Below are 14,982 nucleotides of genomic sequence, written 5' to 3' on the forward strand. Positions count from 1 at the left end.
AGTAACGCCCCCAAGTACGCCCTCGCGCAAGGAAAAGCCATCAAAATCGCTAAATCATCGCAAAGGGCTGCGCTAACCCTGGACCAGTTCACCGGGCTGGCAAACCGCAAACGCCAAGCGGGGAACGTGTATTGCAGGGGTGCGCGGGAAGTTCCACACGCGACTGGCCCCGTGCAAGCAGGGTACGTGAATTTCAGGGGTGCGCGGGAAGTTGCACACGCGATTTCAGCAGGGTACGTGTATTTCAGGGGTGCGCGGCAAGTTCCACACGCGATTACTGCAGGGTACGTGCATTTCAGGGGTGCGCGGGAATTTCCACACGCGATTGGCCCAGTGCGAGCAGGGTACGTGTATTTCAGGGGTGCGCGGGAAGTTCCACACGCGATAGTCCCAGTGCGAGCAGGGTACGTGTATTTCAGGGGTGCGCGGGAAGTCACACACGCGAATGGGCCAGTGCGAGCAGGGTACGTGTATTCCATGGGTGCGCGGGAAGTTCCACACGCGATTTCATCAGGGTACGTGTATTTCAGGGGTGCGCGGCAAGTTCCACACGCGATTTCATCAGGGTACGTGTATTTCAGGGGTGCGCGGGATGTCACACACGGGAATGGGCCAGTGCGAGCAGGGTACGTGTATTCCATGGGTGCGCGGAAAGTTCCACACGCGATTGGGCTGCGTTTGGGTTTAAGGGGTGTGCGCAAAGTTTCACACGCGATTGGGCTGCGTGCGGGTATTAGGGGTGCGCGCAAAGTTGTACACGCGATTGGGCTGCGTGCGGGTATTAGGGGTGCGCGCAAAGTTTTACACGCGATTGGGCTGCGTGCGGGTATTACAGGGGTGCACGCACATTTTCACACGCGATTGGGCTGCGTGCGGGTATTAAAGGGGTGCGCGCGAAGTTTTACACGCGATTGGGCTGTGTGCGGGTATTACAGGGGTGCGCACGAAGTTTTACACGTGATTTCAGCAGGGTACGTGTATTTCAGGGGTGCCGGGGAGTCCTACATGCGATTTGCCAGTGTGGGTCCTCCCAGGTGTTCCCTGTACACCCTCCACGGCCCCAGCAGGCAGCCCACACCACAGGGGACTACCCTGCATCCCTGGTCATGTCCCGCAGGCAGCCCACCCAACATGGGCATGCCCCCCCAGCAAACTCATGTCCCCTTGCACCCCCACCCCCAGCATTGCGGGGCACCTGCCAGCAGGCCCCCACCCATGTCTCCCAGCACCCCCACCCCCCCCAGTCACCAGGGGCAGCCTCCACCAGGCCCCCACCTATGTCTCCCAGCACCCCCACCCCCCCAGTCACCAGGGGCAGCCTCCACCAGGCCCCCACCCATGTCTCCCACCACCCCCACCCCCCCAGTCACCAGGGGCAGCCTCCACCAGGCCCCCACCCATGTCTCCCAGCACCCCCACCCCCCCCAGTCACCAGGGGCAGCCTCCACCAGGCCCCCACCCATGTCTCCCAGCACCCCCACCCCCCCAGTCACCAGGGGCAGCCTCCACCAGGCCCCCACCCATGTCTCCCAGCACCCCCACCCCCCCAGTCACCAGGGGCAGCCTCCACCAGGCCCCCACCCATGTCTCCCAGCACCCCCACCCCCCCAGTCACCAGGGGCAGCCTCCACCAGGCCCCCACCCATGTCTCCCACCACCCCCACCCCCCCAGTCACCAGGGGCAGCCTCCACCAGGCCCCCACCCATGTCTGCCAGCACCCCCACCCCCCCCAGTCACCAGGGGCAGCCTCCACCAGGCCCCCACCCATGTCTCCCACCACCCACACCCCCCAGCAGTGCAGGGGCACCCACCACCAGGCCCCCACCCATGTCTCCCACCACCCCCACCCCCCCAGTCACCAGGGGCAGCCTCCACCAGGCCCCCACCCATGTCCAACTCATGTTCCCCACCACCCCCACCCCCCAGCACTGTGGGGCACCTGCCAGCAGGCCCCCACCCATGTCCAACTCATGTCTCCCACCACCCCCTCCCCCCAGCACTGTGGGGCACCTGCCAGCAGGCCCCCACCCATGTCCAACTCATGTTCCCCACCACCCCCACCCCCCAGCACTGTGGGGCACCTGCCAGCAGGCCCCCACCCATGTCCAACTCATGTCTCCCACCACCCCCACCCCCCAGCACTGTGGGGCACCTGCCAGCAGGCCCCCACCCATGTCCAACTCATGTTCCCCACCACCCCCACCCCCCAGCACTGTGGGGCACCTGCCAGCAGGCCCCCACCCATGTCCAACTCATGTTCCCCACCACCCCCACCCCCCAGCACTGTGGGGCACCTGCCAGCAGGCCCCCACCCATGTCCAACTCATGTTCCCCACCACCCCCACCCCCCAGCACTGTGGGGCACCTGCCAGCAGGCCCCCAACCATGTCCCCCTGCCCCCAGGTCCTGACGATACACAATCATGGCAGTAATGGGCAGCATACCCAGCACAAACACCCAGCCAAGGATTGCATCCACCCACATAGCAAATGCAATTACATGATACAACCCCAATGGCAAGTATGTAAATGAACACATGTCCGTCACACACATACACAATGGGTGCAAGTGAATGTCAAAACCCATATCATGACATGCATGAAACCAATGAGAAAATACCACAAAAGAAAGTTATTAAAACATGTATTCTCGAAGAAAATGAAGTAAACTAATCAAACATACAACAATGGGGATAACAAAATAAATTGTCCATGTCCGATAAGTAATGTAAAAATCCAAAAAACAAAGGAATCCAAAAACTAATGTTGTCCAAAGCAAAATCATGGTGAAAAAAATAAGGAAAAACCATTGCCTCATGGTGAACACAAATATGAATCAAAAAAATGTATTTTAAAAAATCCAACTATACACAAGAATATTCCAGGGTCCATGAGCCCAACACCATAAATGAAACCTACTAGTACCTAATAAAAAAACTATATACAGAAAAGTGGCCATTGTCCGAGCGGTCCAAAAAAAATCTCAAAAAATAAAGGAAACCTAACACTAACTAACTAAAGAACTATATACAATGGCAGCGGGCAAGTCCTGCGGCTCACTCTGTGATGTTGCCGGCCAGGGCATCATCGAACTCCATGTCGATGTCCTGGAGGCGGGACTCTGTCCTGGCCCCGAGGTCTCGCAGGGATAACCCCATGTTCACCTCAAACTCCCTGCGAGCTTCCTCGAGGCACTCAGCCCGCCTCAACGCCCGACGCATGGAGAACTCCGCCCTGACCATGGTGAGCCGCTCCTCTTCCGCCCGCTGCCGCTCCGCACCTATCCGCTGGACCAACTGCTCCCACACGGAAGACACTACCATCCCAGGGTTCTCCTGCCCTCCGGCCGATGCCTGCCCCTCTGATCTTGATGGCCGCGAGCCATGATGCCTCCCACGTCGAGCCTGCTGCTGCCTCCGACGCCACTGCCTCTGCCAGCACGACGGCATCCAGGATGATGGAAACCACCGACGCCGTCGTGCACGTGCCCTGCCCGATGATGCCGTCACATCCTCCATCTGCTGGGGTCCAGTTGCTGTGTTGTCCACCCCTGCTGGACCTCTGACTCCCGACTGTGGCAGGGATGGGATCCCCACCGAGCTGGCTGCATTGGTCAGGGCAGGTCCACAGGGGGCCCTGGTGGCATCTGGGCCGGAAGACGGCAAGGAGAACGACTGGCGTATAGTCTCCACAGAGGAGGAGAGGGCCGCCAGATTGGCCGACACATGCAGGAAACCCCCGAACATGGACAATCCCAATTGGGCCACGTCGGCACGGTGCTCTTCGTGATGACGTGCGTGCTCCTCCTGGGAAGCACGCACGGCATCACGAATCACAGCCGTGCGCATCGCGACCCCAATCAGGACCTTGTCCACACGGCCAGGGGTCCCCTCGTCCGCAGGTGGAGGGGAGTCAGATGACAGCCCCTGTGGGGGCTCACCCACCCCTTCCGCTGCAGCCGTGGGGGCATCCCCGCCGCCTTGCTCCACAGCGCCGTCTCCACCCTCTCCTTCACTAGCCGCTGCGTAGAGGGAGACATAGAACACAAGCATCAGGGTACTGTACAATGGTCCCCTAGACAGGAAGCAATAGCAGATGAGTGCCACTGTCAAAGTACACTTCCATCATGTCACACCACAACACATGTGTCAGTCCAGGCAAAACACACACAGTGACAGTCATGGTGCGTGCCATGGACATTTCAATGCATGTCCAATGGACTCTCGAATCATAAAATGTAATGGGACTCACATGCATCATGGGTCATGCCTATCACATGCACACACTTCACCTCAGTCACATCCATCTGGCCCCGTACACCCCAATCACAGTGCATACAAGGATGACTAGGCTGCATCAGTGAATCTGTACATTGTCACAGACATGTGTCATGCATCCATGGCACTCACGTCACAGACACGCAGGTCAGGCACACAGACATGGATACCACATATGTATCTGGCATCAGCACCCATCCCTCGCCCCCACCCATGTCCAGGAACAGAGACTGCCATGCTCTCATGTGTGCAATCTGCACAGGGCTCCCCATGTCGCATTCAAACACATGCAACAACCGTGCGGTTCACACATTACAGGTCGCACATGCATTCCCATGATGTCCCTGCACACATACATGCGTACATGGCCTATGTCACACATGCAGGCAAGTATCAGACAACCAGCACACTGCAACATGCCCTGTCTCACACAGCAATGCTTGGCCACTTACCGCTCAACTCCAGACGGGTCTCCCTCTCAAGGACCTGGGCGTGGAGCGCTGGGTGTGCGCGTTCCAGGACCCTCAACTAGATGGAACTCATGCGGCCCCGGCCCCCCTCCACGAGGCGCCGGGCCTTCATGAGGGTCCTGGACCTCAAGTCCTCCCAGCGCTTCTTGACCTTCTGGATGGTGCGGGTTGCCACCCCCTCCGCGTTGATGGCAACCACACAGTCGGCCCAGATCCTCTCCCGTCCTTCCCTGTTGGCGCGGGACGATCCGAAGAGGGCATCATACTGCCCCAGGACTTGCTCCACCAGCACACCAACTTCGGTGGCAGTGAAGCTGGTGTCCCTCTGCCCCTCTGGCCGGGGGTTGCCACTGGGGTCAGATGTGGATGTGCCCGACATGGCAACCCCAAGGGCAGGAGTGGGTGGGCAACTGGGTCCTGGGGCTGGGCTGTGGAGCGATGTTATTCGAGTCGGGAGTCTTCTGTACCAGCAGGGGTGGACACAGCAACTGGACCCCTGCAGATGGCTGATGTGCAGGCACCAAATGGCAGGGTACGGTGGCAGCAGGCAGGCAGGCAGCAGCAGATGGCACGTGGGAGGCTGCTCGGGGCACTGGGGGGCAGTAATTCGGCCTTCTGGGCAGGAGCGTGGTCTTCCGTGTGTTTTCGCGTGGCCAGCTTGATACGGAGTGATTTGGCACGTGAAAATCCTGCACGTCAGCGTGAAAATCGAGGAAAGGCCCTTAGCGCGTAAGCGAGTCAGCACGCGTACGCGATTTCATTGGACCAAAGGCCCTTACAGCGTAAGCGCGTCTGTGACGTTTTGCGCACGGGCGTTGCCCTGGCAGGGCTTGGTGATCCCGCGTGCCTTTATGTTCTGTACGTGCTTTTCGTGCGGTGCGTGTGTTTTCCATCCGTTGGGGTTCACAGGCTATTACTTCACAGCGTGTGTTGGCTACGCGTTCTTCTACACGCAAGGCAGACGGTGAGTGGTACCCCGCTCCCCCAGGCCCGATCGCGTGAGAAAGTACACGCGAACCCCTGAAATACACGTAGCCCGCTCCCCAGGCCCGATCGCGTGAAAAACTTCACGTGAACCCCTGAAATACACGTAGCCCGCTCCCCCAGGCCCGATCGCGTGAGAAAGTACACGCGAACCCCTGAAATACACGTAGCCCGCTCCCCCAGGCCCGATCGCGTGAAAAAGTTCACGCGAACCCCTGAAATACACGTAGCCCGCTCCCACAGGCCCGATCGCGTGAGAAAGTACACGCGAACCCCTGAAATACACGTAGCCCGCTCCCACAGGCCCGATCGCGTGAAAAAGTTCACGCGAACCCCTGAAATACACGTAGCCCGCTCCCCCAGGCCCGATCGCGTGAAAAAGTTCACGCGAACCCCTGAAATACACGTACCTTGATGAAATCGCGTGTGGAACTTCCCGCGCACCCCTGAAATACACGTACCCTGCTCGCACTGGGCCAATCGCGTGTGAGACTTCCCGCGCACCCCGGTATACACAAACACGTATTTTTGGTCAGCGGGTGTCTGTGTTTGTGGGTACCCCTTTGCACGTCATTTGTCCTGGAGGGCCACAGTATAGAACATTCATCATGGCAGTATATAGGTGCTATTTGTTGCCGCACCTTTTGGCGCACATTTCTTACAGCCGCAGAGACGCTACCGCCTGCTTTCTTGTGGCGGTCGTGTTTGTGCCTGTGCGCTGGTTTGAGCGTGCGCTTTTTTGCCCTATTCTATTCCATGAATACGTGTTGTAGGCGAGTGTGTGGGCGTTCCGCGCACTTGTGCCCTGTACTTCCCCCGTGACGCCCACGTTTTGGCAAGTTGTTCCCCATTCCGAGTGTTACGCCCGTGTTCCGCCTACTTTTGTTGCGTGCGCCGCGCTATGTGCGAATTTCGCTGTGGCCTGTGCGATTTTTGCTGTGACCTGGCGCACGCTGTTAGATGGCCCGTGCGCCGCGCACTTTTTTATCGCACATCCGCTGGTTTTCTCGCGCACGGACTTCCATGAATCGATGTGCGCTGCTTTTCGTGCGATTTTCGCACTTGCACTGCGGTTTTCGCTATTCCACTGCGATTCGCACGTTTTTGCCCACTTGGGCCACGCTAATTATTCCATGAATTGGCCTGTTAGTGTTGTTCGTAACTCGACACATAGAAGAAAATCAGACGCCCGCTCGGTTAAATCACCTAGCAGGAGGGCCCCTGGTGAATAGGGTGTGTCATCAGCCCAAATCAGGTGGGCTGACATCTGCTCTTGAGGGGGAGACTGATAGATCGCCTATGAAGAACTTCTCCTTGGCGATAAAAGGTATTGGAAGAGAATTGAGTAAATCAAAAAAGGCCCAGAATATCAAAATCATCTAGAGACAATGGAAGTTAACCTGTGGGCTTGGTTACCGGCAACATTGGCTAACCGTTACACCGACTAACTAAGCTTGCAGATAAAAAGGAGACTTGAACTTTCACTGATTTCATGGAATAAGAGAGGGTTTTCGCACTTGTTCAGAGAGGGGGGGATATAAAGTGGATAGTATTGGACTTTGTATGTCTACAAGAAACTTGCCTACATCAAAACTTATAATGGACCGATTCGCCTCCTTCCTAAATCCAGCGCTAAAGTCTGGGAAAGGTCGACCCTGTGCGGGGTTGCTGACCGTAATTAGGAGTGGTGGTGAATTTGAGGCCGTAAGATCGAAGAATATTGGCCTGTTTATTTAAACAACACTACTAACAAAAAGGATAAAAAGGCCCTTAAAAAAAAGAGGAAAGCGACCTGGAAACATCTGACCATTATTCATTTATATTGGAACCCACTAAAACTTGACATGTATGAGTAAAGATAGTATAATAACTCGAGTAGAAATCAGTGGATCAAACCCTCGGAGATAGAGAGGCAGATAATGGATGAGTTGATGGATAGTAGAGACTTACACATCCTTAATGGGTACTTCGAAGAGGACAATCACCCTCATCCAACTTGGGAACGTGGGGGCCAATTTTCTGGGATTGGTTATATATTTGTCTCAAGAGATTTAATCAGAGATACAGCCTCGTTTGAAATCATGTCCACAAGAGTGAGCATAACATCCTTAAAATGGTGTGGCTAGAGGGCACAGAAAATTAAACTAAAATAACAACAGTACCAGTGGAATGCACTAATAACGGCTGCCCACTAAAAATTTCATAAAAAGATGTAAAACAAATGCTGCCCATTTATCCAGCAAGCTTTCTAGGGACTGGGAGGGGAGTCCCACTCATTGTGGTGGATTATACACCAATGCTGATGTGATTATGATCAAAAACACCACTAGATTGCCCCCAACACGCTTATGATGACCAAGTAAGCATGAAAAGGCATGAAATGAGGTCTGCAATCAGCCACGCCCAAAGGAATCGCATTCCATATAAAGAAAGGCTCATCAAATGTCTAAAAAATCAATATAAGAATTGGCTGACTTGGTACAAGCTTGCCCTAATTCAGCAAGACACAGAAAAAATGATGAGGGCTATTACCAAGAAGAACTCATTGGAAATCTGGAACTGTATCAAGCCATCCGGGAACTCTCAAATCCTGGCCCAGATAAAAGAAGTCCCAGAGGCAGTCTGGATAGTAGACCACTTTTAAAACCTATACACACATCTCCCGTTTAGGGAACTTCCAGCAATTGATCTACAGACGCCCTGGCACGTCTCCAGCGATCAGGAGGAGATTGTGAATCTCATAAAATGAGCAAATCCTTCCTGAGCTACAGGTCCGGATGGCATCTCAAACTTTATGCTGAAAGAAAATCTGCAGGAATGGGCAGCTTTGATATCTCACATAATAGGAAATGTAAGAGAGGCACAGGATGTTCCTACATCATGCAAATCAGCAATCATCCTTCCAATATTCAAGAGTGGCAATAGGGAAGACCCTAACAACTATCGCCCTATTGCCCTCTTGGATGTTTCAGGCAATATCTAACCCTCTCTTCTTTTGAAAAGATTGAATCAATGGGCCCTTAGAGAAGGACCGTTGGACCCGCTAAAATGTGGCTTTGTAAAAGGTGTGGGTACCACTCCACTGATTTTTCTAATCTCGCTGCTAAAGGACCAAGTTTGGAGAACAAATAGCAACCTCTATTTTGCTTTTGTAGACCTAGCCAAGGCTTTTTATAGCATAAATTGCTAACTACTATGGTCTAAATTAACATCTTGGAACTGCCCGGAATATCTTGTTGCCCAACTGAAGACCTTGCACACAGAGACGAATATGAGAGTACGGGTAAACATAGAGGGAAGAATATCGGAATAAATCAAGACCAATAGGGGGTGTTAAACAGGGTTGCCCTTTAGCACCGGCACTTTTTAACCACTACCTCTCAGACCTGGGCCCTTTTATGAAAACACAAGATGTTTTTCCCCAAACATCGGGGTCCCATGTGACTCATTTGCTATGCGCATACGATCTGGTTTTATTGGACCACACGGCATAGGCCTCCAAAGGCAATTGTGAAGGTTAGCTGAATATGTGGTTGAGAATGATCTACAAATTAGCTCCAGTAAAACAAAAATATTGGTCCTAGAAAAAAGTGGAGGTAAGAAAAGCCAGTGCCATAAATGGTGACTGGGAGACGTACAGCTGGAGAAAGTGGACTCCTTTAAATACTTGGGGGTGAAATTCAGCAAAAGATCTGTGGAACTACATAATCTCCTAGCCTTAAAAAAGAAAGTGAAATTGCTGGCTAACCAAGCTTTGATGCGGAAACGAAGATTCTGCCGCTACTCGATGCTCCTCCTGATGAAGTTTTATAGGAAAAGGTTGCGTCTATCTTATCATATGGTGTCAATGCACTAGTGCAGTTCCCGAAGAGACACTGGGCAGGATTGGAAGGGATGTACTGGAAGAGGATCTTGGGGCTTCCAAAATCAGTGCCAATACAACTAATCTGAAAGGAGTTGGGTCTGATTTCCTTAAAACAACAGTTGAATGGAAGACTCTGATGTTTTTTGGCAAATGTATGAAAGAAGATGGGGCCCCTATTCTCACACTGATTAAAGCAGAACTAAGTAAAGATTTTGGTGGTGTGGTATCCAGATGGGTAGCAACCTGCCAAACCACATTGGATTACCTCAATGCTACAGTCATGGACCTGCAGTTGACTCCAATTAAATTTAAAAAGATGTCGCAACAGGACTGGATCACAACCTGTGAAGAAGCAAATCAATACAAAATATATAGGAACTTGGCAAAGGGAGTTAGAGCATGGGGAACTGTCCCAGAATATATAAGGACATTTCCAGATCCTTTTTAAAGGACTTAATTCATGAGGATCCGTTTAAACTCGCTGAGAACAAAGGAGGTGCCATCTGCGAGAAATAAGATGGGGCCAAGGAACACCACTTGTAGATTTTATAACAGAGAGGGTACCCGGGAATCCTTGAAGCACATCCTTACACTTTGCACTGCTTTAAGGACAACATTATTTGCATGATTTCTGACAGATGTTTCATCATTGTCTGCGAAAGAATGGTGGTTGCTTCTCCTGAGGGGAGAGAAGACCTCCTCAGTGATCGCTATGGGTAAGTGTGCAACTGAATGTCTAAAGGAAGAGTCGGAGTGAGTCGTCTGACGCATGCAGAATGTGAATACATCTGGCAGCAGTGCTAAGTGGGACATTGTGTTTCATGTATTGCATTGTTTTTATACTATTTTCTCTCTCATGTTATTTACTTGTAAGGCTTTGCTAAATGTTTTAACAAACTATAAGGCAAAACAAAAAAAATGAAGAAATCTGATTTGGATAATAGGATGGTTGGGAAATGGCTATGGGTTGAGGGGGAATGTACTGGTTACGTGTAAGGGTATTTGATTATCCAACAATTTTTGGAAGGTTAGCTGCATTCCTTGCTGTTAAGCTGAATTGTTCTTTTAGGTTACAAATTGTTGATTTGTCTCCTTTTCAGTTTGTTTATTGGGAAACGTAATAAAAAATATTATTATAAATAGTATCCTATTACAATGGATCCACCACAGAGTCTCCATCTTCTCAACCATGTCATATCAACCCTTTGCTCACTCATTAAATTCCAGCACAGACACGCTGAGCTTAACTTGCATTGGACCTCGTTATGGATTCTGCGGTGTGGGTGAAAAATTGCATTAACGTGATGGTAATTGCTTTGTCATTTTACCTCTGCTTTTCTGCACCGCAGATTAATGAGTTGCAATGTAAAGTGAAGGGGATACCTCCAGCATATTGTAAAAGGTAGCCCCTCTTCTTTACCAGCAAATAAAACAGAGGAGTTACCAGGCAGAATTACCCCCCTCTGTAATTCCCCCAAAACCCCCATGGAGATGTTAGCAATGATGGTGTTCGTGAGGCTGCAAATGTAGAGAAAAGGAGGAAAGGTATTGAGGGCCCAAGAAAAAACTTGGTAGCAATGTTTATAGGCCAGTTTGAAGATTGCAGCTAGGGGGGATACGCTTTCAGACAAAGGCATACGAGTTGTGGTCTCTTTATGGGAATAATAGTAGACCAACTCCTTGCTCAGCATTTCATAGATGGTTATAGCAGTTAATTGAAGTGCCACGTCTAAGTCCAGTGGGCATCTTCCATGCGAAGTTGCTTGCAAAGTGAGTTCCAGAGTTTGGTGGCCAGTACTGAGAAAGGTGATCCTCCCTGCCTTTTCCTGCTGAAGGTCAGAGCTATTACTAAAGCAGCGTTACTGGCCCTTGGAGCTTTCGATGGTGTGCAGTGCTGGAATGTCCATATGATGGAAACTGGGGCATTTCCATGGTGAGCAATGCAGAGGGTTTTGACGTGTATTCCTTTCTTGACCGGGACCCAACAGGGAATGCGTAGGGCTGTAGTGTGTTCTAACCTTTTCATTCTATGGAGTAGTTTGGATGTTGCATGTTGAAGTTCTTCCATGAGGTATCCGGGAGACCAAGATAGAGGCTGTTTGCATAGTACAGTCTTGACAGAACTAGCAATGCTCCTTTAGCTAAAGGACAGATAAGGCATGATACATTGTATGGTGCAAAGTTTGAAAGATGAACATTTGACAATGGCTCTCCCCTGTGATTCAAACGTGAGACCATTGTTCAATGAGAATAGCTATATAGAAACATTCTAGCACTCCTCTGGTGCCACCTTTCTGGTGGTGCCCCTATGCAGCCACCTAGTATTGCCTTGTAATAAGACTGACCCTGCCCAGGATTGTTATCCACCTTCTCCCGCAGACACAAGCCAGGCTCTATAATGTCCTCACCTTGGAATTCATTCACCAGTCCTTATTATCAGCATCCTTACTATAATCAAATTATCTCTCTGATACTTCAAGCCACCAGCTCTGTGCACACATCCAACACTGTATCATCACCCTATGGCCTCCTACATGTATGAGGAAAAAGATCTTTGGACCTCTTCTGATTAGGTCGATTAGATTAATTCTGTGCTCTAAAGCATGTATTTGTGCAGCCTCTTTATTTTGAATTCGAACATATGTAGCTGATGAGTATCGGTTATGATCTCATGAGCAGTCTTTGTTCGGATCCCCCTCTTTGACTACTTGCTCACGGGCATCTCACCCAAAGGGTGATTTCATCATATCATCCAATTATATGTATTCTCGTGTAGGAATATGGTAGATTTGGCGCATGTTTTAACGCTGTGATTTCATGAGTGCTTTACTTTATTACCAAAGTCCTCCAATCTGCTTTCAAATTCAACCACTCTTCTGCAGACCATTAAAAGCTCATCAAAATCAGGTTTCTTACCACTGAGTAGCACCTGCATTCTCAGAAAGATAACTAGTAATCTGCCTTGTTTTTGTTTTTATCCTTGGACACTCTTCCTACAAGAATCGTTGAAAAACAAAGACTCCAATTTAACACTTACCTCATAAGCTACATAAACAACTTTTGGGAACACCGCATGCTTGTCCAACTTTTTTCAGTGTGGAGCCAGATTGTGAACACTTCTGTCCCCCAGTTTCCGAGATCACAGGATTCAATACCTCATCAGGAAGTGATGAAGTGTGACTGTTGGCCTAAATGATATTGCAGGAAGCGACACAAGTGTCTAGTGCTGCCACCATATTCCAACTGGATCTTCAAATGCCTCTGTAATGACAGTAAAGGCCCATAACCTATATGGTCGTCATATGGCAGTTAAGCACTTTACAAATGCTACATAACAAAACATAGTAATGCCATATAATAGCAGTTAATGCCTTGCATGCTAGTTTTGTCACTGTAAGGTACAGTTCACATGTGCGGCAATTATATTACAAGTGTACCGTCAAATTAACTAATTATCCTTTCTAATACCAAAAGAGCTGTGTATTCTTTCTGTTCCACAGTTCTGACCCTACTTTCTCTAAGTAAGAGGTTACAATGTCTGCACTACAGGCCATATAACATGGCTGGTGGACTGCACCTTGACCGATGGGCTGTTTGTCAGACAACTCTCAAATGAAAACTGAGGTGCAAGTGTTTACAATTACTGGATTCTGATAAGAATACGTTTTGTTTTCTCTGACTAAAAGCTGTAGCATTTGTTTCCGGTGTGCATAAAAAATATTTTTTATTTAATAAAATGTTACATCCACAGTGGTAACAGATGACTCGTTTTTTATTTCAACTTCACCGTTTTGTATACCTTTTTCTTGATGAAGGCTCATGTTGAATAGTTCTTTAAAGCTGAAACATGTAGATGCATGTTATGCTTTATATTTAGGGTGGACATTAGGCTAGATTAGCACTCAATATGCAAGTTGTGCAAACCAGTTGTCACTAGCTGCTTGTATTTAGTCTCATCCCTCTTTTTACTGTCACACAATGTGGTATGCAATTACATTTTTGTATACTTAGTTTTTCCATTACACTGAATTGTTGATCAGTCATCTTTTGACAGTAGAAAATGGGTTTTCTTTTAATATATGTGTTGTGTCTAAATAGTTTGCTGGCGATTGAGCCACTTGGATGAAATTATTATAAATGCATACTCGTTTAACTTGTGCTTATTTCATTGATGATTTAACTCTGAGAATGTGTGTCTAGTGAAACAAATTATGATCTTACTTATGGAGAAGACTAAATTACTTCTTTTTCCTATGTGACTGGCTCCCAAATCCCTTTGTTTTGATTAATGAGATTACACAAAGCCGTTTAGAGCTTTCTGGGTCAATATTCTTTTTTCAGGTTGAATTACGAGCCTGTTGGGGAGCCCAACCTAAGATTTTGATCAGCTGTACCTAGGCAATTGTTAATAATGGTTTACAAATAGCATATATGCAGTCGCAGTTCCTGATAATTCCCAAAAACACAGCTTTTTTGGATTTGAGATGATTGCTGTCCCTCTTGAGGGAATATACAATTAAAGAGATAAGCTGATGGCATATGTGACTTGAAGATGGATTTTCATCCCTTGCTCTCTCTCTCCTTTCACATGCGGTAGTATTCAATTTGACCAACAATGCAGACCTTGAAAACACCAAGAAGAAAATGGAAATGTATCAAAAGGAGAACAAAGAAGTTATCCTAAAAAATAAGGTTAAACTGGTAAGTTTCTGATATTTGTGTTTTACATAATAAATGGGCTTTTTTCAAGGTGTAAAACCTCTCTTAGGATCTTGAAATTTTTCAGACAGCTGTTTATACATCCGGTAATTATGTACTGTGATTTGACCACATGTTTTCATCCATAATTCCCTTGAGAGTAAAAACCACTGAAACAGTAAAACACTTTCCCTCAACATCTTCTATACATAATGCAATTAACATCCTCCTCAATAATTCCATGTCTCTCTAAGTTCCATTTCTTCATATCAAAATTGTAGCGGTAATGTATTTCCTTTAGCAGTGTTACACATGGAATCTATCACTTTGAAATGTAATGCAACTGCCCCAGGAACCGATAATCTACAGCTCAATGCTCCAAGGCATTGAACCATGGACCCCAATCCTTTGAAATGTCTTAAGGCATACATGAACATTGTTTTAGATTTCTTCATGAGATCCTTGAACTTGGAGCACAAGAAGAGACTATATCCGGCTTCAGGCACTGAGAAACACATTTGTAAGCCACCACTGTTCTGTACCTGATAATTATTTTAAAGTATCTCCTACCTGCTACTTCCCCCAGGTCACCTATTGGGCAGAGTAAAGGAGGCACTTGTTTTCTGAACAGAATCTTGGTGCTCAGCTCTTCAGTTACTGAAGGATCCGATACTCGGCAAAACCACAT

General features: G+C 49.1%; 1 protein-coding gene across 1 annotated transcript in view; it reads left to right on the plus strand.

Moving 5' to 3' along the window:
• The window catches only part of MNAT1 (MNAT1 component of CDK activating kinase), a 1,123,271-nt gene that overhangs the window by 434,318 nt on the left and 673,971 nt on the right, over positions 1 to 14,982 (plus strand). Inside the window, exon 4 of the mRNA XM_069638923.1 lies at positions 14,194 to 14,297. Coding sequence (XP_069495024.1) covers positions 14,194 to 14,297 — 104 coding nt within the window. The remainder of the gene's footprint in view (positions 1 to 14,193; positions 14,298 to 14,982) is intronic.

This window comes from Ambystoma mexicanum, chromosome 14 (genome assembly GCF_040938575.1).
Source record: "Ambystoma mexicanum isolate Mex_15411 chromosome 14, UKY_AmexF1_1, whole genome shotgun sequence".
Classification (NCBI taxonomy): domain Eukaryota; kingdom Metazoa; phylum Chordata; class Amphibia; order Caudata; family Ambystomatidae; genus Ambystoma; species Ambystoma mexicanum.